Genomic DNA, 26,764 nt, shown 5'->3' with positions numbered 1-26,764 from the left:
TTTGTTTGGTTTCCTGGAGCTGGGCATAAGGCCTAAACTGCCTTTTCTGCCCTCTGTCCTCCATCTGCTGAAATTTTTGCTTTTTGTTAACGTTCCCTTTAGCCAGTTCCCCCTATGATATGAAGTCATTGTATCTCTAAAGCAAACCTCTTCATTCAATAGATGCCATCTGTAGATCTGTCCTTTATTTCTAATGAGTTCCATTTGTTGGTGCATTTTTGTGTCCTAATGCCAAATGCCAATGGTGCTGAATGGAGATCTGGGGGGAGGGGGTGTTTAAAAAAAATTATGTGTAGCTGTTAAGTTGTGATTGAAAATGAATTGCACACCATTTTAAAAGCTAAACATAAAGGCTGGAACTGGAGAATTCAGCAGCATCTACTGAAATTTGTCTCATAGCAATTATGTCCTTTCACCTTGTCCTTTCACCTTCAGTATGCATGCCATCCTCCCCATCCTCGTCTATTTTCCCCTCCATTTGTTTTGAAACCCACAGCAACAGTGGATTACAGCCTGCCCTGCCTTTTTTACACCATCATGTGTTATGGTTGCAAATTCTTGGCCCAGTCTGATCAACCACCAGCTGTTGTCCTCCTCCGTCTGCCAGACCAACAACCCACCATCACAGCACAATCGTAAACCAGACTGCTTTTTTGTGTGTTCCAGTTAATGAAGAAAGGACACATCGAGACAAAAGCCCAGATGTAGGCAACCTGTCAGTCGAAAGGCGTGGTCATGAAAAGGAAGCTGGGGGTTCAGGAAACCCAAAGTACTTTTACAATGGCACTGTTGACCTGGCAGGTAGGGACTTCATTTCTTGAAAGTCATTCCAGATTATCTGGGTCATGATGAGAATGCAACCTGCCATCCATCATAGCAGTTTGATTAGCAAGTGGTGGGAATAATGCAGTGGAAATCAAAGTCAAAGGAAAATCTGTGCCGTAAAATTTATTTTATTTGTTCTACAGCTGAAATAAATTCTTCATAAAAGCAGAAGTGGGCTTAGGGAAAAAGGGAATTTTTAAAGATTTCTTGATATTTGCAACCCTTCATTATCCAGTAAATCTATCCTGGCCACACATTTTCAGATCTGTATACCTCTTGAAGGCATATGCTTTCTCTTTTTCCTTATGAGATCATGTATTGGTCCTGGTCTAAATTTCCAACAAAGTATTTGCTTAATCTTCCTGGGAAAGGGAGGTGGAGGGAATTATCTTGACTAGCTTCCTTTTGTTGTCAAATTCTGTTCAGTACAAAGTACATCTAATTGCCACTGATTTTTGATAGTATCTGATGTGATATTGGATGGTAACTTGTTTGTGAGCTACTAGAGGAAAAGATGCTGGGCCTTAACAAAAACATATGGGTAAGCATTCTGGGCCATGCCAAGTGTCTGCCTTGCACAGCATTCTTTCTCTAGTAACCAGCTGGATGTCAGTTAGACTAATTCAGATGTACTGCTCAAAGAAAACCTGCTCTCTGTCTAAGCATTCAGGCTAGATAAATGTAAAAACATCAACTCTTCTGTGAGGTAAGCTACATAAGACACTGGCAGCTGTGCGTGTGTGTGTTCTGTAATCATATCCTCAGACATGTAGTTTAGCTGCAAAGAACAGCCTGGGAAATGTGAATTGGGACATGAGTATTGGGAAAGGATAGTTAACTCTCACAGTCTCATGCTGAATCCAGATGGCCAATCTGAGCCAAAATAGGGACAGCCCCTAGGCTGATTAAAAAAGCAAGGTCAGATAGGCACAGCTCCCGCACTCACCCCATCCTCCGACATCTCTGAGATAGATCAAATAGCTACCACTTGGGAAATGGTAGCAAATTCTTCTGCCACATGAGTGCATGAGGGGGAAAACCCAAACTGCGCTAAGGAGGTGGTGCTCAAAAACCACGTGAACATGTCAAGGTCCCCCCTGCGCAATATACAGGTGCATTGTGTGGGAACATCGGATTGAGATTTGGCTGCTCCAGTTTGGAGCAGCACAGTTTGGGATGCCTCCAACGCACCTGAAGCTGCCTGACTGTACCCACCCCTAGTGTGTCACAGCAGCATGCATGGGGTGTTTAAAGTTCCATTTAGGGGGAAAGAAGGTGCCTTTTTATGTTCCTATAGCCAGAAGGGGATCATTTTCAAACATGCAAATGTCCTATAGAGGAAGAGTTACCCTTCCCCAGCACCACAACCCTAACTATACCCCCCCCCCCAAAAAAAAATCTGCTTTTCAGAAGCTAAATTACACAGCTGGGGATTTGGACACAGTTTCCCAGCATCCGGTGTAATTTGGCCTCATGAGTAGGATATTTGAACAGTAGTAAACCCAGTAGTCATACTAGTAGTAATACAACTAATGAGTAGCAGATCCAAATTTCACACTGGAGTAAACAAATGAAGACCAAGGCTGCGGTCACACTAGAGGCTTGGCACATTCCTGGCATGCCTCTAATTTCCCTGGAACAATTTGTTCTGGAGAGGTTTCACCTGACACCCCACCCTTACCCCGCACTCACCCTGTGGTTGATAGATTCAGACACCCACTGTGCGGTAGCCATGGGGAGGGGGGAGTTGGGCAGCTTTGGTCTTTGTGTGGATGTGTAGATCTGCTCAGTCACCAGGGGCAACTGTGTTGCTTTCCTGGAAGAGGAAAAAATGGCAGCCAGAAACCAGAAACCTCCCTTCCTGAATGGCTAGAACTTGCAATGGAGGATCTAGACATTAGGAAGTACAGGGCAAAACCACAAACACCCATAAAAATCAGACTTTCCCCAGTACCTGGAAACTCCAGCTCCAAGACAGGTGAGTACTGGGTACCAATGACTGGGGGACGGGAGGCAAATGTTGCTGTCTGAACCTGCACTTTAAATCCGCGGGGCTAAAGAAACTGCATTGGATTTAACCTCCCATCCACCGGGCAGCAGCAACTATGTTGGATTTAATTGCCATTTCCACCAGTATACTGATTTTCTGTTTTTTACTCCTCAAATGTTCTGTTTTTTACTTCTGAAAGAAAACATTTGAAATGAAAATATGATGGGGAAATTTGGAAACCAAATTAAGTGATTTTGCCTTCATTCTGCTGTGTGGTGCAACATACTTTCTGGGCTCAGCACTGCTTCTAGCCACCAATGTTTTCCCTAGAAGTGATGTGGCAGCACCTCCCAAAGTGAGCCATTTGGGAGAAGGTTTCAGTCCCAACTCCTGACAGTCACCTCACTGACTCTTCTGATTGCTCCAGTGATGCTTCTGAAGGTAACTGATGGCAAAAGATAAAGGTGACTGACGGGAGTCTACAGTGGCTGCCAGGAATGAGCAAAATGGTACAGATGCACCTGCTTTAGTCAAGCTGCACTCTAAGTCCTTTTTCAAAAACAGACACATGGAGTATCTGGGGAAATGTATTAACTGTTCCGGGAAATGCTATAAACATAGATATTAATACTGTTACTTCTGATTACATTAGTTAGAGTGTTTGCACAGCACTTTTGATATATGAAGCATTTCTAGAATGTTGCTCCATGAATCAGTTTCAATGGGTCTGACAAGAGGGGAGAGTTTCTAACTTTACCTCATAATTTCCACACTACATCTTGCACAGAATATGGTTTGTTATTTGTCCCATATAAAGCAGGCTTGCTCTTGAGTTGCCATTCCCCAGTGTGAGAGCAATAAAGCAGGTCACAGCAAGCTACTACAGAAGACTTGTGTGAAAAATGGATATCAGCACTCTCTTTTCTGTGGGGCAGCTTATTTTTGAGTCATATGTACATGATGGCGGGGGGAGGGAGACTGTCCTGCACAGGAGCAGTCATTAAAGTTGAAACTGTCTAATAATGTCAAATGGAGAAAAAATTAAATACAATATGAGTAATGAAGAACCATTGTGTGGTAGTTCTATTTTTTCATGACTTACCTTGAACCAGGCTTGAGGAGTCTCAATCCAGGACTATAGAGGCCTATTCCCTTTGTGACACTGGCAGGGAAAACCACTGGCTCCTTGTTTTTGTATTTAAGTTGTGATGGGTTGTGTTTTGGTATTTGTTCACTTGTTGTGTTGTTCTTTTCATAACTTGGCTGGTTTGGTCGTTGAAATAGATCCTTTGGGGGGGGGGGAGGCCATGTCTGAGCACCTGCCTCTCCCATTTTGGGGACTCCCTTAAATGGTCTTGTGCTGGAGCAACTCATCCACATGCCTAGCTTGGAGGCTGCCAACTGGCTCCCACCACCATGTAAAAAACAAAACTACTGTGCTTACAAATGTAATCAAACAACTCTGAAAATATCCAGCACTGTTCTAAAAGTGTTGAACATTTTCAGAGTTGTTTGATTACATTATTAAGCACAGTAGCTTTGGGGGTTTTTGCCTCACTTATCTATGCTTCTCACTTTGTGTCCCACCACCATGTGGCAAGGGAACCATGCAGTGGTTGGTGCCCATGTGGATCCCAGGGCTTGCCATTCCACAGTTTCATTCCCCAGCAGACTGGGGGGGGGGGTGGTTATCAGGTGGCAGGTCAGTCACCTGATGCTGGATTTGTCCCCAGGCTGCATAGATGCTCTTCCGGCTGTATTCAATAGAAGCCATGACCATAATTTCACCAAACCAATATCTCCGGGTGCTTCCTTCCGCAACCTCACTCTCCTGTCACTGCTGGGCCCACAAATGGTTATAAGAATTGAAACTCTCTAATAATGTCAAATGGAGAAAAATCAAATGCAATATGAGTAATGAAGAACCACTGTGTGATAGTTCTATTTTTGATATATTTTCATGACTTAGCTTGAACCAGACCCATAAGGCTTGAGGGGTCTCAGTCTAGGACTCTGAAGGCTTATTCTCTCTGTGATACTGCCAGGGGAAACCACTGACTTGATCTCTGCTGCTCTGTAGCATCACCCCTGAAATCTTCAAAAGACATTCTGCAGTTTTCAAGCTTAATCTGATAAATCAATAAGATTCCACCTGGCCTTATATAATTTTTCTTTCTGACCTTTCTCCTCAATTTGAGCATGATCTAGCACAGCAGTTAACCTACCATAGATTATGTGGGAGCACTGCCCAAGCCTGTCAAACCACTAGCCCTAACAAAATCATCCTAGGATTCAACCTTGGACCATGTGGAACAATAAAATGATGAGTACTTCCAAGGATATGCAGAGCTCCTTCCACCTTTCTTTCACCACAGCCAAGTCGTACATGTCCCAGATTTAAAGCACAACTTTTGGTTCAGAGAATAAACCTTCTAGATGTTCTTCAGTCTACCATTCCCTTTATCGTATGAAGTTTGAACTGGGAATTTGCTTCCAGGAAAGAACTGGGAAGTAGGTAATCCAAAAGCATCTTCATATAAATGACTCACACTGAGGTTTTATCCTGACTTCTGGATGGCTCAAAAATATACTTGCTGGCTGGATACAGATGGGCAGCTTTGTCCCAAACTATGCCACCCCAAAATGGAGCAACCAAATCCTGGTCTGACGCTCCAGCATGAGTCGCCCGTATCTCGCATGCAGGGCACTTTGGCATGTTCACACAGTTGTTGTGTGCTATCCCCTTAGAGCAGTGTGGGTTTATTTTTTTCTCTTAATTTTTTTAGTGGCCGTGCACTCATGTGCATATGTGCTCATCTGCTTGGTGAGCACTTTGAGAAGCTAATGGTTAATTAATCTTTAATGTCCAGTTGGAGGTCAACTCTAAAAGAATACCGGTGAGCGCCTAGAGCAGATTGGTGGGTTCACACCACCAATCCACCTTGTTTGCATGCTCCCATGTTCAGTCGCCTGGAAAGATGGATGGACTGCAGCAGAAGAATTTGCTACCACTTCTCAAATGGTAGCAGTTTGATCTGTCTCAGAGATGTCAGAGAATGAGGTGAGTGCGAGAGCAGGATGGACAGCAGCTGTGCCTGTCTGACCTTGCTTTTTAAATTCACCTGGGGGCCATGCCTAAGTCAGCTCAAATAGGCCATCTGAATTCAGGTGCTATCTCAGTTTTGTGGTAATTGATAGGTAGTCATTACAAACCACATATACATGTATATAACAATCCTTTTTGCCAAATCTTTAGCAATCTTAATTTACTTTTTCCCCTAAGTATGCAGTAGAGTTGATCAGTTAGGGAGCAATGAGAACAATTATTTTGTATTTGTTACAAGAGGAACAAACATACTGAGGAAGTTTCCCATATTATATTGTTTTGACTGCAGCAAAGACTAATTCTCATGCTGTTTGATGTCAGCAGTGGACATAAGTCCAAGGATCATCATGTTGTTTTTGTTTCTGTTACATGATCCCTTGCTCTCAAATTCCTCTGTATCCACCACAATGCTCTTCGGCATTCTCAGATGTTATCCTAAGAGACCTTTCCCTGGATCTTGTTTAATTCATGCTCAACTGAAACTTTTGCCATTGATACTGAACAAAGTTTTCTTGCCATTTGAAATTGCAATTTCATTATATCTTGGCAAGGATATGGTTAGAGGTGCTTTTGATGGAGATTTATTTTTGTTTTTAAAATAAAACTCTTAAAACAGCAGAATTCACTTTGTTGGATCCCCCTTAAGCCAAGGCAAGACTTAGCAAATAATGGACCAAAGAATGCCACATCACTTTGAGAAGCTAATGGTTAATTAATCTTTAATGTCCAGTTGGAGGTCAACTCTAAAAGAACCAAAGAAAGTAAGTTTGATTGAGCTTTTGTCTATCACATATTCCCAAGTTCCTGTTTGGAGATCTACCTTCTTTTCAACTCTTGAGAAAGGTTTTTTTTTCCCTGATGGAATATAACTGATTATGCTGTGTTGGAGAACTGAGCAGACCCCATGTTGTCCCTTCGAACTCTGTTTTCAGACTTCTGGCAGAGAGCCCCTGTGGAGCTGTAGCAGAATCAGACTTCATTTTTTTGTAGAGGGAATGCAAGATAGTTACGTCTGTGATGTGGAACCTGCAGCCACTGGAACAGAACACAGTCACTATGAATAAAGTCCCCTGTAGTGTACTTCCATGGCAACAAGCTGAGCTGCAGACCTGGGCTCTAATTTTTCTTGCTGGGTACCTGAACATTTTATACATCAAATTCAGCTTTGAATGTGAAAGCCTTTACCGTGAACATTCCTACAACTGATTCCTTCCTCTCTCTTTTTTTCCTCTATTGCTTTTCTATTGTTTTAGGTTTGCATTCTGTCTCCCCACCCCCATAATATTAATAATAAAGCCACAATATATTTTCTTTTATTTGCTTGTTTTGTTATTGAGCTGCTTTGCATTCTAGGTGCGAACTCTAGAACATACATTTCTAGATAATTTTGCCACACCTGAGAGCCATTGGAAGGCAGTACATTGTATAGAGGAATGGACCCACAAAAGGACCTATTCTTCCAGGACTTCTTTTTCCTAAGAGACACAGAGCAGGCAATTATTCCTTTCATTTAGGATGTTTTTGTTTGGTTTTCATTCTGGAGCCTTGTCCCTGCATCTTTGAATAAGACCATGGCTTGTGCCACTCTGAACTGTGGGTTTTCCAGAAAAAATATAAATATCAAATGTGGCAGTTCAGGTTCCTTTCCATCATAGTATTTCTGTTGGTAGTACTGCTGTTCCCAAGGCCAGTCCTGTCCCAGACTGATTCCGCCCTGTGCTGTTGAAAGAGGGGTTTTTTTGGAAGTTAGAAAACAGAAGCTGGAAGCTGTACCCCACAAGCATAATCCTCCTTGTTATCACCATTTTCATCAACCTAGGACCTAAAGGGAACGGGGTGGTGGTGGTATCCTGAAGTGTCTACGCTATGTTTGTAGATATGTTTGTTGGTCAGTAGGTTTCTAGTGTAAGGTGGTGGTATCTATGCTTGCACATGAAAGCATATACCTTGAATAAAACTCTTAAAGTTGCCTTTGAATTCAAACTTTGTTCTTCTGTTTCAGCCCAAAATAGCTGCCCACCTGGAGCTACAATATGAGTCCATCTGTCTTATGTATTGGAAAGTGGAGTAATTTCAGATGCCAAATGAGATTAGCAGGCAAATGGGAATAGCAGGTGAATGACAACAGCAAGCATGATTGGATTAAGTTAGATATGTGGAGGGGTAGTAGGCATGGAGAAATCAGCATTGATAATGAGACATGCAACCTAGGTCTCAATTAAGTCCAGGTGAATACATTGTCTTAAGCTTCATTATCAATTGCAGCTCAGCAGTTTCTCTTTCTAATCTTCCTTTGAAATTCCTTTGTAAAAGAACTGCTCTCTTTCAAAGGACTTATAATGATTTATTAGACCACAAGTAATATGGAAAAACATGTACATTTTAAAGAAAAAATAGTATTAGGAAATGGCACAAAAGTAAAACAGCTGCAGATTCAATTCCCACTGTGGAGAAGTAAAATTGAAACAGAGATTATGGGGATGAAAAATTTGACAGACCATCTACACCCCTGCATGTCTGCCCACGGAACACCCACTTTACAAAAAGAGGGATAGCAGTGCCCTCTCTGGCAAACGTTGCTTCTTATACATTCGAGTTAATCTTGCTGGACGTAACTGAAGCAATTTGACACAGGCATCTCCAAAATATCACCTTTTGTGTTTGCACTTGATTGATAGTCTGAACTGGAGGGAGGGGCAACCTCCATGCCTATTGCTTTAGTTCACCTAACAGGACCAGCAAATGAAGCATAGATGTCATCAAACCAAAATAATGATGGTAGCTCTAAACTTCCACAACTGGAATTATCTCTTTAATACTTCTTTTGACCTCCTCTGTCTACACTACTGTCACTACAGGGAAAAATGAATGGAAATGCACTTACGCAATAAGCAGGATTGCATTCATACTAAGCTCTGGGTTACTACATTAGTGTTTGCTTTCTGTATTAGAAAGTAGAACTGTGACTTCAAAGGATTTTTCCCTGCAAACATACTAAGGTCTGCAGTTGTCCCCTCCCTGTATTATAGGTGAGAAATTATAGGTTATGTTACAAATGGTTCAATCCTGTACTTTATCATATACCATCAACCTAAAATATCTCACATTAAGTGAAGATACTTGAACTTTGATTTCAATTGCAATGTTACTGAGGCAGAAAATTTCAGCTAGATCCAATTAATAGTAAAACTATATTCAGCATTTTTTGGAAAATACAAAGTTTTGTTTCTGTGTTTTCAGTGTCAGTGTTGCATGCAGTGTTGCATGGTGCCCAAAACTAGGTGTTAGTGTCTAAATATTTTCTAATTCTACAGTTTTAACATTTTCATTTTGCATTTTCAAAAACCCCTGAATTTTAAAATTTGGCTTTTAATCAGACTTTAGGACCTCAGTTCCATAGTTCAACTGAATCCTAACTGCATAAATTCAGAACATTCAGATCCATGACTCACTATCTACTTTATGGTAGCCAGACTCTTTTTAGCAGAAACTCCTTTGCATATTAGGCCACACTCACCTGATGTAGCCAATCCTCCAAGAGCTTACAGTAGACCCTGTAAGAAGAGCCCTGTAAGCTCCAGGAGGATTGGCTACATCAGGGGTGTGTGACCTAATATGCAAAGGAGTTCCTGCTACAAAAAAACAAACAAAAAACCCTGATGGTAGCAATTCTGGGGAATGTGTGGCTAAGCCCTATTTTCTATATAAGAAGTCAATCTCTTTGCTTGGCTTTTATACTGTCTTTTTTGTGTCTCAACAATAAATTCAAGCACCATACGCCTGAGCTCATCAGAGCTGTAAGTTTGATAACTGTACCTATAACTGCTAGGCAGCTGAACTGGCAGCATCAGCATCATTGCAAAAATCCCTGAGAGGGTTCTGATCTGTAGGAATCTAGCCAAAAATAATTACAACTAATGTGAGCTTTGGCTTCTTTGATGGATCACAGGCTGCAAGGTTTCCTTCTTAACAAATCAGATTAATACAAAGAACATTTTTATTGCAACTGAGATAGCAAAGTAATAAACTCTCCTCTTCTCCCCACCCAGCTCTTTGAACTAACCCAAACTCCTACACCACTGAAAGCCATCTGAAAGCAGTACATTAAATGATGCAGACATATATTTGGAGCTATTCCATTGATTTGTTTCTCCATGGGGCTTGCACTGCATTTCTGAGCAGCATGGAAACTGAAATGTCCTGTTGATATCTTTCATGGGTTAGGTCAGCTAATTCCAGCAAAAGCACTGAATATTTATGACTATCACACACATCCATTTTCAGACCAGGTCAAAGTGAACACCTTTTCAGCATTGCTCCTATTAATCATTGCTAGGATCCCTCCATGCTCGCCTTAGTGATTGGTACATGGTAAATACTAATTCTACCAGCTAATGGGAATGTTTTTTTACCCATATTTTCTGCTAAAAGTCCATGATCTCATCATGAATGGTGAGAAATTTAAGAACCAGTACAGAATAAACCTAAGATGGTCGCTTTGCATGAATCTTTTGGTAGTTTGATTATGTTTCCCACATTGTGCTGACCATGGAATCCCTTTCTAAACTCTAGTATATTAGTAGACATTACTCTGTTGTGTGTACAAAGACATCATTATAAAGGCAATCATGACAGGATGTCATCTATCCAAGAGAGTAAAGCAGGAAATGGAAAAACAGGAGGATTTACCAGATCTCTAAATGCAGCTCCCTTTCCCAATAGAGCCAGTTTAAGTACATGGACTCTAATCTGGGAGAACTGGATTTGATTCTCCACTTCTTCGCATGCAGCTGCTGGATGACCATGGGTCAATCATAACTCTCTCAGAATTTCAAGAGCAGGTCTTAGAGACTTTCTCAGCCCCACCTACCCCATTCTTTCTTTTGGCTTCTATTGACACCAAACAAATACATGTCACCTTCTCTTTCTTCTCTAAGTACAGGGTTACTCTTCTGCTTCTGGAATTTTCCCCTCCCACTTTGCTGCCTGCTTGTTCTAGATTGACTAATTCTTTTCTTCCAACTCTCTCAGCCCTTCTTCTTGCTACGTGTCTTTTGTATAATGCCTAATCCAAACTCTTGCCTCTGACAATTAACTTTTCCAGGATTGCAAGTGTGGTCTACCCTTTTTCTTTTTAAAGAATTTTCTCTGTCAGCCTTTTAGTAGTCCCCTTGGAGACACTGTTGTCATTAAGTTAAAAGCATTTTTTTGGGAAATGAAAACAAGAACCTGCACAGTTAAAAAAAATAGAATGGAATTGTTTCCACCTGTTTTCTCCTCTCACTCTGTATCTCATAGATGTCAATTAATTGGATTTGTTGTTAAGCAACCTGGGTTAAAATATTTGTTCTATTTCAAGGTTTTCTGTTACTGATCCTATAAACTGCTTTAACTTTGTGATGAGCAGCAAAAAACAGATTGAGTGTCCTAAATAATAAATAATAAATTCATACTTAGCTGTGCAGGTATGAAAATGTGAAAGTCTGTTTGTGTTTACATTTTTCTATCCAGTTCTCACTGCATATACTTCCACTTCGGCCCATGTATGTATTCATCACCAGTCCTTCAGTCTTCTTCATGAATCTGAAGAAGCAGGCTGCAATGTGCTGAGTGACGAGACGTGTTGAAGACAGCATACTTTATTGGCGAGTACATCACAAGAGAGAGAATCGCGGGCCGGGTCCCGATTATATACATGCCCCGGAACAACCCTCCATCTGGCCAGGTCCAATCCTGGCCAGTTAAACTTCCCGCCACAGATCTTGATTGGCGGAGCATATTAGCGAGGTACATCCTGGGACAAGTGGGTTTCCACTGGTCGCCTCTGTAGCGTGCGCTGTGCTGTACATAGGGACTTGAATGTAGAACATAACACTCCTCCACCCCTAGTACAGGACACAAAGTCTTTCAAGTAGGCCGGTGCCTGGCGTTGGCTGGTCGACCTCCTCGGGGTTAATTGGGGAATTGGTGCGGCTGCCGAGGCTGGCTGGGTGGCAGTTTCCCCGTGTTGGGGTGATGCCGGACGATGACTGTCCGTTGCTTGTTGCTCATCCGGAGTCCCTTCTCTAGTGGGGTCGCTTCCGCCACTGGGGTGCTCTTCCGCCCGTGCAGTCGGTGTGGCCGGCATGGGCAGGGTATCTTCCGGGGGTGTTGCTGTCAGTTCTTCCCTGCTTCCCCCACCCCCATGGCTGTTGGTTCCTCTGGCAAAGTGCGGCAGCGCAGCTGATCGATATGCCTCCTAAGGATCTGGCCCCCCTCCATTGAGACCTCGTAGGAGCGGGACCCGGTCACCCGCAGCACCCGGGCAGCTAACCACTCCAGGCCGCTCACAAAGTTTTTAGCATACACCGGATCCCCTGGAAAAAAACCCTAGTGGCTTCCCTGGTTTCGGGAACTGCGGAGGTCTGTGGCCTGGTTGGGGTGCAACCGGTCTAGCCTCGTGATCAGCTTCCTCCCCATTAGCAACTCTGCAGGGCTTGACCTGGTGACAGGGTTGGGGGTGATTCGGTTATCGAATAGGAAGGCTGCCAAGTGGTGGTCCCAATCCCCCTGTACAATGCGCCCCAAGGTCTCTTTTGTGGTGCGCACTATGCGCTCTGCTTGGCCGTTGGTGGCCGGATGGAAGGTGGCGGACCGGATGTGTTGTATTAGGTATCTGTTCAAGAACTCCCGGAATTCCCACCCATCCGGGAGTTGGTGCCCCAGGACGGCGCCCACCCCGTATGGGGAGACATTGCATGCCAGAATCACTGGGAGGGATTCGTCAAAATGGTGGAGCACATCGTTAGAAACTAGGAGGCCCTTGACTGCCTGAAAAGCGGCAGCCTGCTGCTTTCCCCAGACCCACGGGGCGTTTTTATCCAGGAGCCTATGAAGCGATTCCGCAATGGCCGATTTGTGTGGCAAAAATGAATGGTAAAAATTCAATAATCCTAAGAAACTTTGTAGCTCCGCCTTGCACGTGGGGGCCAGGGCGTGGACAATTGCCTTGGTCTTGTCGGCCGTCGGGTGGATCCCCACAGTATCTCCTGTGAACCCCAAGAACTTTACCCTCGACACCTCGAGGGAACACTTTTCCCGCTTAACTTTGAGTCCCGCCGCCTGGAAATGGCAGAGTACCTCACGCAAGCGGCTGCTGAACTCTTTAGCGTCCGGGGCGGCGATCAGAACATCATCAAAAAATGGTTGCACTCCGGGGATCCCTTTAAGGAGAGAATCCATTATGCTCTGAAAAATCCCCGGAGCAACGCTTACCCCAAATTGTAACCGCTGCACCCGAAAAGCTTCCCTGTGAGTCACTATGGTTTGGGCTTCTGCCATCTCGGCGTCTACTGGAAGTTGCTGGTATTCCTGGGCCAAGTCCAGTTTCCCAAAAACCTTAGTGCCTGCTAGGGCTGCCAGTACGTGGCTGACTACGGGAACAGGGTATGGGTTGTCTTGCAGTGCTTTATTTATGGTGCACTTGTAATCGGCACATATCCACACATCCCCATTTGGCTTCACTGGGGTGACTATCGGTGTTTCCCAGGCGGCATAGGACACCAGTTCTAGCACCCCGTGTGCTGTGAGGCGGTCCAGCTCTGCTTCTATTTTTGGTTTAAGAACGAACGGGACCTGCATGGCCTTGAGCCTTATCGGTCTCACGTGGGGATCGAGGGGTAAGGTGATGGGAGGTCCCTTGTAATACCCCAGGGACCCATCAAACACTTCTGGGAATTCCTGGCACACATGCTCAAAATTCTGCGTTCGCATTTGCTGCACCCCCCACTATTTGAATGTCCAACGGTCAAAACCAGGCCAGCCCCAGTAAAGTGGTGAGCTGGCATTTGACTACTAGTATTTCCAGCTTGCCCTTGAAGCTCTTATACTCCACCCTTACCGTGGCCCAACCCTAAAACCTGTACGGGGTTTTTTTAGAAGTCCCACAGTATGAAATCGGCTGGCCGCAGCCTGAAACGGCCCCTGAGGCAAAGTTTTCTAAGCGACTCCTCTGAGATTATGGAGATGGAGGAGCCCGAGTCGAGCTCCACTATGCATGGAGCGCCCTCGATAGAGACCGACACCCTGACCTTGTCGGGGGTGGTGAGGGGCAAGTTCATTACCTGCAGGCTCGTTGATGCGGTTGAGTATGCCTCCGTCGAGTTGTGGTTGGTGGACTGGTGCCTGCGGGTCACCTTGGCTCGGCAAGCCCGTGCTATATGGCCCACTCGCCCACAGTTCCTGCAGTTCATGTTCCGATAGGGGCAGTCCCGTCTCTCGTGTGGATCCCCACAGCTGGCGCACCTGGTGTTGGCTGGTCTCTCCATTGCTCGTGGTCTCGTGGATGCCCTTGGGCCCGTTCCTAGTTGGCGATTGAGCTGGTTTGCCTCCTCCTCCCCTGGGTTGCCCGGTGCCGTTTCTTCCTGGTGGACGGCTTTTGCTCACGGGTTGTTGTAGCTTTTGGTGGCTCTCTTGAATGCGATGGCTTCGTTGAAGGCTCTCTGTAGGGTGAGCTCCTCTTTCGCGAAAAGCTTTTGCTGCAGCCTTCCATCTTGGAGGCCCCAAACGAATTGATCCCTCAGGGCTTCATCCAGCTTGTCAAAGCTGCAGTTTCCCAGGATTTGGCAGAGGGCGGCCAGGTAGACTGCGGCCGTCACTCCCACCCCTTGATCTCTCCTGTGGAAGAGAAATCGGCGGGCGATGAGGGATGGCTGGGGCAAGAAGTGCCTGGTCAGGAGTCTGACTATCTCCTCGTACATTTTCTTCGTGATCTTTGCAGGGGCTGAGAGACCCTTGGTGATCTCAAATGTGGCCTTCCCGCAGACACTCAAAAGCATGTCTCTCTTACGGCTGTCGTTTGTGATCAGGTTTGCTCTTAGGTAGCAGTCGACCCACTCCATGTAGGTCTCCCACCTATCGGGGTTGGTCGGGTCGAACTCTGCAAGGTGGCCCGTCATCACGCTCAGGTTCGCCATGTCGGCGGCAGCGGGTGCTTCAGTCTCCCTGGACTGTGTGCCTTCCTCATCTCCAGCCAGGTCAGCGAAGTTTGCTGTGGGAGTTACCTGGCTAGGATTCCATCCTCATTGCTACTGTAATGTGCTGAGTGACGAGATGTGTTGAAGGCAACATACTTTATTGGCGAGTACATCACAAGAGAGAGAATCGCGGGCCGAGTCCCGATTATATACATGCCCCGGAACAACCCTCCATCTGGCCAGGTCCAATCCTGGCCAGTTAAACTTCCCACCACAGATCTTGATTGGCGAAGCGTATTAGCGAGCTACATCCGGGGACCAGTGTCTTTCCATTGGTCACCTCTGTAGTGTGCGCTGTGCTGTACATTGGGACTTGAATGTAGGACATAACACAGGCTCTCTACAAAAGTTCATGCCACAATAACAGAAGCCGCAATAATTGAAAACTATCTCTTTATTTATCATTTCATCTCTTGTGAAAAGCAGGATCTCTATCTACATATAACCTTGTCAGAAGAGCTCTTCCATCAGACCATAATGATGGAACCTGTGGATACATAGTAAATATAAGTGTTGTATATAAGTAGCAGAAGTGTCCTAGTTCATCCATAATTATTTTACAGGTCAATCCTATGCAGAGTTAATTCAAACGAAAACCTCTTGTTTCAAAGGAGTTAGGCAGAATTACTTTGCATGGGATTACAGTGCAATCCTAAAAACATTTTTTTTCTTGGAGGAAATCCCATTGAGTAGATCATGGTAGGATTATTAGATCTGATTAGGATTGCTCTCTTAAAATTCCAGTCTAAACAGAGATATGCCCTTCTAAGCTCATTGATTTAAGCGGATTTAGAAGGGTGTAACTGTTTGTGATTGCACTATTAATTTCCTAGATTTAACATTGTAGTCTCTATTGTGAATTAAATCTTTCTGATACCAAACTGTGAGTTAAAGAGATACACCATGAAGCAATTCTCCCCCCACTTCTTCGTCAAATTCATTGCCAACTTGTCAAGGTGTCTTCATTAACCATCCTGAGTTCAGTTTCCCCCATGTGGCCAACATCAGCTTTGGCATGTTGTTTTGTGTTTTGGATGGGATCATCTGCTGCTGCTTTACCCACCTTACATTCAGTGTCTGGCCTCCCCAAAGCAGCTGGGTTTTGGAGGTCTTTTGGAGTCTGCCAGAGGGAAGGTCCTACTTCAAGTGCCACGTGGCTGATTCTCGGAAGACTGTGACTCACATTAGTTAATCAGATGAAGGAGCTGAAAGGAACAGCAAAGCAAGTATTAAGTACAAGAAAATTACATTTGTTGGCTCTTCACATGCAATTATACTAACTGAACTGTTGGCATAATGCAATAAAGATGTCTGCAGAATTGTATTTCTATATTAAGTGGCAGTTAAGTCAGTGAATGAACAGCTCCTATCACCGAAAGATTGGTTTTCCATGCAGTTGGGGTAGATGTGTTGAGATTAGTGATTGGATCTAATAGTCTCTGTAGTAACTATCTCCTTCCCTTCAAAGTTACAAAAAAGACTGTTTAATTATTATTGTTGCCAGCAAAATGCCTATCATCCTAAGGAACAAGGTTCATATAGTTTGTATTGCAAAGGCCTCAATGCAGCTCATTTAGCTGTTTCCTACATGATACGGGTCACTGGGAGCACAGAGTTCCAGAATCAGAGTGGTATGTCAGGTTTTCCTCTTACTGAAACCATTGCCCCAAGAGCAGCTATTTACTTCTCTCTGTAGAAGTTAATGACAACTATATGTGGGAGAAAGTAAACAAATGGATCTGAAGAACATGGCTAGGTGAACATAAACCAGTTTTTTCCCTATTGATTCAACCACTGAGACCCAAGATTCTGGGCAGTGCCAGCTTAAACCCTGTGGATGCCCCTAGGCAGTCAAAATCTTGGGGACCCCCTCACAAATTATCTCAGAGTCAGAGCCCTGCTGCGCCTTCTCAAAAGCCCCTTTGACAAAGCTGCAGGGAAGAGGCAGAGAGAGGCAAACTTGCTGATGACACCAGCAGCAGCCACATCAGGCAAGTTGGACAAAGAGCAGGTTAGTTGTTGTCTGTGCGTAGAGGCTGGGAGGGCTGCAAGCAGGGAGAAAACCAGGTGGGGGAAAAGTCAGCACGGGGCCCCTAAAGGCTTGGGGGCTCATAGGCCAGTGCCTACTTGGCCTAATTGTTAATCTAGCCCTGATTTTGGGCCCTGGTATGGGCTATGGAAGTTATACAAATGTAGGCCATGATATTTGTGATACCCTCACCTCCACACACACTTTTTTTGCTGGTTCAAACCTGTGTCTCTACCACCTGTGGGCCCAGCATGACTCCCAGGCTGCTCGATCAGCAGTAGTATGCCCAGTGTGGCTCCCAGGCTGCAGTAGCAGCATGCCCAGTATGTCTCCCAGGCTGTGGAGGAGGCATGCCCGGCGCATCTCCTAGGCTGTACCAGTGGCGGCATGCACAGCATAACTCTTTGGCAGAGAAGCAGCCACTGGGCTGTAGCTGCCACCTGGGGACATTGGGCCCAGAACAGTGCCCCAGGCTGCACAGCCACTGTTGCCATTGGACCCAGTGTGGCTCCCTGGGCTGCACAGATGCTGCTGAGCCAAGCACAAAGCCTTGGACTGCACAGCCACTGCTGCCCCCAGTGTAGAGCCTTGGGCTGTGCAGCCGCTGCTGGACCCAGCACATCTCCCTGGTGCCACTGCTAAATGCATTCTCTGCTCTTGTACAGAGAACACTTCTTTACTTTGGGGGTGATTTAACCCCCCCCCATGCATTGTTTTTAATTTTCAGATTTTTCTACTGACCTGGGAGTACCTCACGTTTGCTGAAAAATCTATTTAGTCTTTGCATGGCTATCTGCAGATGGGGTGCATGGGTGGCTAAAATATAGATTGGGTTTATAGGAAGATTACATCATATGCCAAGCTAATTACCATTTATGTCATGAACAAATACATGCTCCCCCCCCCCCCCCTTCACTGTCTCATGGGACTGTACTGTATATATGGGATGGGACTGTGCATCAGAAGAGACATATTATAAGTTATAAAGGACCCAGAGCAATGATGATGTTTAGTCTGTATCAAGGTTGCTTCTATTTGCATAGTGCCACCAATATTCTATATAATAGCCATGCTAGAATGTATTTAAATGTTTGGACCATTGGTTTTATGTTAGCATTTCTACATATCCAGTCACATTCTACATAGAGATTTGTAACTTTGATCTGAGCTGTTAAACTTTATCTCAACTACAGATCACAGAATAATAAGCAATAGTTTTAAACTATAGAAAGGCAAGGCCTTTGATATTAAAAAGTGCTGCCTAGGCAGCTTGTGGGAACTTTTCACTCAGTGGAAAGAAAAAGGCAACTAGCCGACATGCTTTGGCTGTAGGGCACCTATTTCAGAGTAGGAAAACTGGGTCTCCTCAACACAGTGGCTGGGTTCAGCAATCACATAAAAACATAGTTGAATTAAACTAATTATAGTTGTATAATCCTCCAAACATGGTCTACTCCATTAACTATGGTTAGGACCAGTTAGGCTTCCCAACCTCCCCGCCCTGGCGGGGGACCCCTGAATTTGCAGCCTCTTCCCCTGCTCTCCAAAAATCCGGAAGCAGGGGGGGGAACGGTGCTTCCCCCTCACAGCGCCCGGCCACTGCCGCAGCAACACCAGCGCCACCACCACCAGCACCGCCAGCCCGGGCACAGGCAGCAGCCGCCGCCATCGCTGCTGCTGCAGCCTGAGCTACAGGCTGCCTGAGGAGAGCGGCAGAGGGTCTTCTCTCCCTCCGTCCCACCAGGCCCCGGCGAAGGAAGAGGCTGGCCACCACCGGCCGAGGCCCACCAACCCCAACCCGCGGCGGTGGGAGCAGCGCAGAGCCTCCTTCCCCCCACACACACTCGGAAGCCCACCACTGAGCGGGCAGGTGGGAGGTGGCGGCGGCGCCGACACGTGAGGAGAGGAGAGGAGAGGAGAAGAGAAGCGGGGAGGGGAGAGGAGGGGGCGCTGGCCGGATGCCTGCCTGGGCTGCCTGGCCTTTGTGCCTCCAGGAGCCTCTCCTCTCCCAGCAGTGCGGCCTCCTCTGACCTTACCTCTCCCTTGGAGGGCGCCGGGGAGGGAGGGAGCAGGGAGGGCCCCCACTAGAGATCTGGAGGGGGACTGGTGGGAACATGGAGTCCTGCAGCGGCGCCTCTCTGCTTCCTCTTTTTCCCGGGCTGGAAGAAGAATTTGGCTTGTGCACCTTTGCAGCAGCAGGACAAGTGAGCCCAGGAATTCTTCAAATCGGTTCGGGGGAAGAGGCGAGGGGACGTTTGCACGGGAGTGGAAGAGGAAGAGGTGGCCGGAGGAAGCATCCAGAGAGACCCTCCCTCTCCCCGGACTTTTTGGATGGGCATGTGAGTAAAGTAGCTGGAGAGTGTAGAGTCTTCATAGGAAAGCATCCCAATTGCTTTGCTGCATAAAGGCTAAGAGATATTATAAGCTAGCAATCCAGAGTCTAGGATAGAAAGCAAGAGTTTATTCGAGCAAATTGTGATTTTAGCGCTTGCTAGGGTTGTCAATCCCCAGGTGGGGGCAGGGGATCCCCCAATTTGGAGGCCCTCTTCCCGCTTCAGGGTTGTCAGAAAGCGGGGGGAGGGGAGGGAAATGTCTGCTGGGAACTATTTTTCCCTATGGAGATTTATTCCCATAGAAAATAATGGATAATTGATCCGTGGGTATCTGGGGTTCTGGGGTGGGCTGTTTTTTGAGGTAGAGGCACCAAATTTTCAGTACAGCATCTAGCACCTCTCCCCAAAATATCCCTCAAGTTTCAAAATGATTGGACCAGGGGGTCCAATTCTATGAGCCCCAAAAGAAGGTGCCCCTATCCTTCATTATTTCCTATAGAAGGAAGGCATTGAAAAGGTGTGCCGTCCCTTTAAATGTGATGGCCAGAACTCCCTTTGGAGTTCAATCATGCTTGTCACAGCCTTGATCTTGGCTCCACCCCTAATGTCTCCTGGCTCCACCTCCAAAGTCTCCTGGCTCCACCTCCAAAGTCCCCAGATATTTCTTAAATTGGACTGTGCAACCCTAGGACCAGTGTTCCCTCTAAGGTCAGTTAGTGTGAGCTAGCTCACAGTTTCTTAGCCTCTGGCTCACACATCTTTGTCTTAGCTCAGGAAAAATGGCCCCAGAGCAAACTAATTTATGCAGTAACTCACAATTTTAATGCCAGTAGTTCACAAAGTAAAATTTTTGCTCAAAAGACTCAAAAGCTTAGAGGGAGTATTGGTTAGGACTGTACTAGGATCACTGAATTGTACACATCTTTCTTCTTCACATTTATCTCCTCCCTGCCTACCCCCAAAATTCTACAGCAGCTGTGATAGATAATAGTTATGTCCTGGATTCCTATTTAGCCATTTACTCTTTCCTTTGGGAATATTGATTGGCTGGCAAATTCACATTTAATAATATATAAAAAGCATGTCTTGTCCCAAAATACTGGCTGAAAATTTCAGCTCTTGCTTTGTAGTCTATATCTAAAATTTAAAAAACCCTATAATTCTAAACAATGTAAGAGAAAGAACTGCTCAAGTATGTACACCATAGTATGACCATGCTGTTGTCAGGAAAGTACCAATCAGAAGCTGGCCACCCCATATTTGTCCTCTTTTGCTCTGGAGTAAAGACATGAACATACAAGGTTTGCATGTGAGCAAGTATGGAAAGGGCATGCAGGCAAGTGACAGAGGAGGTAGGGTGAGCCGTGACAGCAGTGGGCCCTACCAGGAGCCCTAGACCCTGGCAGTTGGCCCACCAGGGTATGCTGATGCCAGCCCTGTACCCCACATTTGATTTTTAGCTCCTAGTCTCTAGTCTAACAGCAAGATTGTATCCTGTGTCCTCAGTCAGCAACATACATTGAAGGAGGCATTCATATGGTCACCTCCCTTGCTGCTTCTTTTACATTTATCTCCCAAACTTCGTCCATTGTAACTATACTTACCATAGTTATCCAGTTTTTACTCTATCTCCACAATCGCTCCACAAATAGCTTATTTTGCTTCTCTGCAGCTTCTCTGACTTCCCTTAGTGCTCCTTTTGCCTCATAAGGAAGGCCTCTTAATTTCCACACAGCAGAAAGCCCATTACTCTCTTCATTATCCTATATCCTTTCAGTATCCTCTATTTAGCTACACCCTAGACTTTGCTAGCTTGAAGGCCATCATTCACATTTCCCTCCACCATTAACCTTTGCCACTCTCATTGCTGAGAGAGGTAATGGCTATAGGCCCCACTTCACTGCACACAGGGACACTATTAAGCAGAAACAACAGAAATGAAAAAAGTTTTCTCCGTTACTGTGTTAGATGGTTTTCTTGGACATTATTGAGGATATGTTTTGTCTGGCTGCCTTCAGTGCACATTTGGGAGAGTGAATGTGAATCACTCTTCCCTCTCAGAAATGAAGTGGCAAGTTATATTATGGCTTGTCTAGCAACAAAATGGGAATTAAAAGGCTAGTCCGGTCATCAAATATTAATTCTCCTTTCCTGCCTCACTGTTTCCACTCCAGTTTCAATCTTTTTAACTGAAGGAAAACAGACTCAGAATCATGAGTGGCTTCCAAATTGTTGAGGAAAAGTCAGTCTGCTCTTTCTGTTATTGTTGTGGTTGCCCTGTTGTTATGGTAAGTTCCACCCTGGAAGTAAAAAAAACCCAGAATGGTTCCCTGATCAAGCATGCATACAGCATTTTTTTTAAATCTAAGTGCTTCAAAGCATCATTCTTCAACTGGTCAGCCTTACACCACAACGGGGTGACAGCAGTGACTACCTTTTGAATCCTTCAACTGTCCCCTTAATGGTAGTTTTGTCCACAGGACTTAACACATGATGATGTTTAGTTCTGTGTCCTTAGCAGCTTCTTCTACTGATTTCTTTGTAAAAAACTGTCAAAACAACAATTAGCAACCCTCAGCATGACCCAACTGAGGGTGGATTGCCAAGGACTGCCACTGCCATTTTCTCTCTATTTATCTTGTTTAAGGTTTTCTTAGTGGAGAAGGGAAGATGAATAAAGACAGAAAGCTTGGGTAAGAGAAAGAAAGACCAGCTGCATAAGGAAGAATTGCTAAGGCTTGGTTTCACACATCCTTACAAGGACATAGATAACTGCACACATACAACCTGTGCTTCACCAACTGCACTGGCTCCAAGTTGAGTACTGGGTTTTGGTCTTGACCTTTAAGGCACTAAATTGTAAGCCAAATTGCCTTTTTTAATAAATTTGGGGAATTTTAGTTAGGTGGGGCAAGATGGCAGCAATAGTGGAAGTCAGTTTAACCCAGGAGCCCCAGAGTCAATAAAGAGAGTTTTGTATCTAAGAACAGATTATATTTATTGAGGAAAATGTCAAGCATACAAGATAAAACACACACACTCAACACAAGCAATACAGGACTAGGAAAAATAGGTATGAAATGACAGGGATGTTTGCATTAGCAGGATGAATTGTTGAGGGGTGATACTTTATCTATCTGATGAGAAGAAAAGGTTCCGCAGTGATGAAGAGAGGGAGGGGGAAGGGTAGCGTGAGACAACCAGTGTCACCTGCAATAATGGACCCAAACTGATCAGGAACGCGGTTGGCTCTTCCAGCAAAGGTGGGAGTCTGGAAAGAGTCACACCTGAAGGGAGTCTGCCTTAAATAGCCAAATTCATAACCTGAGGCAGGAGCCTTCGATGGGACTTCCTGACAGGCTTGATGGTTCCCGGTTGTTTAAACAAAAGACACCCAGAGTACTGTACTGAATTTACTGCTTTCAATAGCTTTTGCGGGCATCCAGGCAACCGTGGGAAATGCTATAGACTCTGATAGATTTGAACTCGGAACAGCAACCAATGAACGATCTTGGTGCGAAACTTGACCGCTGTGATTTGGTATGGGAATTGGGGCGAGGGGGTTGTCAGTGCATGTATATAAGCAGGGTCACAGCCCCACCATGATGTCTTAGTGTGTAGCTGCTAATAAAGCATGTTCCTGGTTGAACTACATATCGAACCCAGTATTTAACACTGGCAACGAGGATGGGATCCTGTTGAGTCAGCCTATCGCTCAGCCACACCACACATAGCTCCAGTGCCCCGTGCCCTACTAGCAATGCATCGCAGCTGGGATCATGGCTGTTGCTCCAGGATAACCACTGCCAGAGTTCAACCCCAATTACCCAGATCTGTGGGAAACCTGGGTGGATCAGCTGAAGTATTACGTGCTTTTCCATAAGATCAAGGATGAGGTGGCCAAGAAATCACTCCTGCTCAGCACTTGTGGCATCATGACCCCGCAACTGGTAGTGCCTCATTGCTCCAACCACCCTTGAACCTGCCATGTACGAGGGCCTGATCCAGGTGGTAACTAACTACTTGGCACCCCAGCCAATTCAAATGGCATGCCAGCAAGAGTTTTACACCTGACAACAGAAGGCCGCTGAGTTGGCAGCTGACTACCTGACTGAGCTGTGACGCCTCTCCCTACACTGCGAGTTCCAGAACCTGGATGAAGCACCCTGGGCAGGTTCATAGTGGGGATCCAGGATGACAAACTGCGTTGCAAGCTCCTCATCCGGGACAACCTCAGCATTCAAAAAGTCCCACAGAGACTGCCCAGCTACAGCAGTGCATCGAGCCACCACATTCTCTGCATCCGACACTTTGGATGGTGAGGAGACCTACCAGCTCGGTATCCACCTCACCATGACAGCCACCCAGAGGCCACTGCATGCCCTATGGACAAGCAAGCCCTGGTTTCCTGTGCCAGCTGCAGAGACCAGCACAAGCACCACTCCTGTTCGTTCCAGTACGCCACGTGTCAGAACAGCAGAAATGTGGGCCACATCGCCCGAGTCTGCTGGGCTAAGGGGAACCAAAGGTGCCTGGCGACCTACCAAGACACAATGGAGCTTCACACCACCTCCTCGACACACCTACGGGTACTGAACCTACCCCAAGACACCCCCGACAAGATAAAAGTTACAGTCTTGATCGATGGGGCCCCCTGCTTAATAAAAATAGTACTCTGGGTCCTCTTTTTCAATCATTTCAGAGGACACCCTTAAGAAGCTTTGCCCCATGGGGGGGTCCCCAGCTAAGGCCCGCTAGGTTCATCCTCAGAGACTTCCAAAAGAACCTGGAGCAAATAAAGGGGTAGTGCCGCTTTCAAGTGCAGTTCAAACATTTTGATGGCATGTTGACCTTGGTGGTGGTGGTGGGAAAGCTCATGGGCCTACTTGGACTGGCATGGTTTGAGCCCCTGGAAATCAAAATCATAGTGGTAAACCAGATCCAGCCTTCCAGTTTTACACATATCTCTGAAGAGTTCCCCCAGGTGTTTGATGGCACTCGCAGTTGCTACACGGGTCCACCAGTGTCCCTCCAACTCAACCCAGCAGTACATTCCATAAGGCTGAAGGCTAGGCACATCCTGTTCATGCTCAAGCCCAAAATGGAGGCTGAACTAAACCGTCTCATAGCCCAGAGGGTACTGGTCTTGCACACCTGCTGGGAGACCCCAATAGTGGCACCAATCAAGCCAAATGGAGATGTCCGCATCTGCGTGGACTATAAGTGCTGTATTAATAAGGCAGTGCAGGACCATGCATACCTGGTCTCCGTTGTCAGCCATGTACTAGCCTTCCTTGCTGCTCAAAAAATTTTGGGAAGCTGGACTTAGCTCAGGCCTACTAACAACTCCCAGTTGATGACAGAACCAAGGAGGCCCAAACAGTTGTCACACATTGAGGAGCCCTTAGAGTGATTTCCAACAAGGTCCTGCACTATTTTGACAAGACCTTGCCCATGGTCCTCGCCTGTGTTGCTTCTCCCTACAGCGTTGGGGCTGTGCTGAGCCATCAGTTGCCAGATGGCCGGGAGGTACCTGTGGCCTACTGTTCATGCACCTTGTCACTGGCAACTACTCCCAAATCAACAAAGAAGCGCTCGCCATCATGGCGGGGGTGCAGAAGTACTATGGTTACTTATACGGGCTCCCCTTCACCATTGCTATGGACCATAAGCTACTGCTTGAACTGCTTGCCCCAGACTGACAGACCCTGCAGATCATGTCACCACAGGTCCTCCGCTGGAATATTTTCCTGAGTGCTTACCGGTACAACTAGTCTACTACCCCGGAAAGTCTATGGGCCATGCAGATGCTCTCAGCTGCCTGCCACTCAGCTCCATCAACCCAGACCCGGCGCCCCAGATCCTGTTGATTGAGACCCTGCCCGATTGGCCCCTGCATGCTGCAGATGTCACCAAACAAACAGCCTGGGACTGCATCCTCTCCCATGTTCTGGACTGGGTGGGGAGGCGATGGCCTGACAGCCAGGCTGGCTTGGAGTTTACGGCTTTCACATCTTGCAAGGACAAATTGTTGGCCCACAAGGGGTGCCTGCTTTGGGAAAGCCAGGTAGTCTTTCCACCACCACTGCAGAAGCAGGGCCTAGAGAGCCTACACAAGACACACCCTGGGATCGTGCACATGAAGGCTCTAGCCAGGAGTTACATGTAGTGGTCTGGGCTAGATGAGGAGATAAAGGTGTGGGTGAAGAGGTGCCAGGCCTGCCAGGAAATGTGACCAGATCCCCCGAGCGCACCTGTGCACAGGTGGGAGTTGACACGTACACCTTGGGTGAGGCTACACTTAGATTTTGCTGGGCTGTTTCACAGTCAGATATTTTGTATACTGGTGGACATGTACACCAAATGGCTGGAGGTGATACCCATCACCTTCACTTCCAAACAAGCCACCATCTGGGCCCTCCAATGGGTTTTCAGCACCCACGGCCTGTCAAACATGGTCATGACAGATAATGGGACTGCTTTTACCTCCAGGGAGTTCCAAGAATTCTTAGGCAGGTATTTAACAAGGCACATTTGGTCCACTCCTTTCCACCCAGCCACCAACGAGCAAGTGGAGAGAATGGTGTGCATGACCAAAGAGTCCCTTAGCAGAATTATCTATGTGGACTGGGACTACAGGCTAGCTGCCTTCCTATTTGGCAACCAAGTAACCCCAAACACAGTTACCGGCCACAGCCCAACCAGACTCCTTATTGGACAGCACCTCACAACCTGTTTGGACCAGCTTCGCAGTAGCTTTTGCAGGCATCCAGGCAACCATCAGAAACGTTATAGACTTTAATTCATTTGAACTCGAAACAGCAACCAATGAGCAGTCTTGAAGCGAAACTTGACTGCCATGATTTGGTATGGGAATCAGGGAGTGTTGTCAGTGCATGTATATAAGCAGGGTCACGGCCTCACCATGTTGTCTTAGTGTGTAGCTGCTAATAAAGCAGGTTCCTGATTGAACTCCTACGTGTTGAACCCAATATTTAACAGAGAGTGATAATAGTTGCAGTTGTTGGTCTGCATTGACTGTGCATCCAAGGAGATGAGGCACAATCTGGAGTCTACATGGCTGGATAGGCAGGAGCTGCTAGCTGTGCAGTGATCCAGGCAAAGGGTGCTTGGATCCTGACTTAGCTCAGTACAATACAGTCCATGAAGTCCAATAGCCTATAACTGGCATGACACAAATGCCAATCTCTTTACAGCCCATTATAGTTCATTGTAGAAAAGAGGGGGAGGTAGTTGAAAATCATAGTTCTTGGGCCTCTCCTGGTATGTCCCTCAGAGAGAATTAACAGCCTTGCTCAGCTCTTGCAAACTGAGGGCCATGGCTTCCTTGACTGGGTCAATCCATCTTATGTTGGGTCATCCTTTTTTCTTGCTGCCTTCAGCTTTTCCTAGTATTTTTGTCTTTTCCAGTGACTCTTTCCTTCCCATAAAGTGACCAAAATACAA

At 46.0% G+C, this 26,764-nt stretch overlaps 1 protein-coding gene across 1 annotated transcript in view; it reads left to right on the top strand.

Moving 5' to 3' along the window:
- Positions 1–26,764, top strand: part of ALK (ALK receptor tyrosine kinase) — a 908,221-nt gene that overhangs the window by 764,044 nt on the left and 117,413 nt on the right. Inside the window, exon 11 of the mRNA XM_060245392.1 lies at positions 667–801. Coding sequence (XP_060101375.1) covers positions 667–801 — 135 coding nt within the window. The remainder of the gene's footprint in view (positions 1–666; positions 802–26,764) is intronic.

This window comes from Heteronotia binoei, chromosome 1, assembly GCF_032191835.1.
Source record: "Heteronotia binoei isolate CCM8104 ecotype False Entrance Well chromosome 1, APGP_CSIRO_Hbin_v1, whole genome shotgun sequence".
Classification (NCBI taxonomy): domain Eukaryota; kingdom Metazoa; phylum Chordata; class Lepidosauria; order Squamata; family Gekkonidae; genus Heteronotia; species Heteronotia binoei.
Note: the sequence above shows the minus strand (reverse complement) of the source record. Positions and strands in the feature narration are given on the sequence as shown.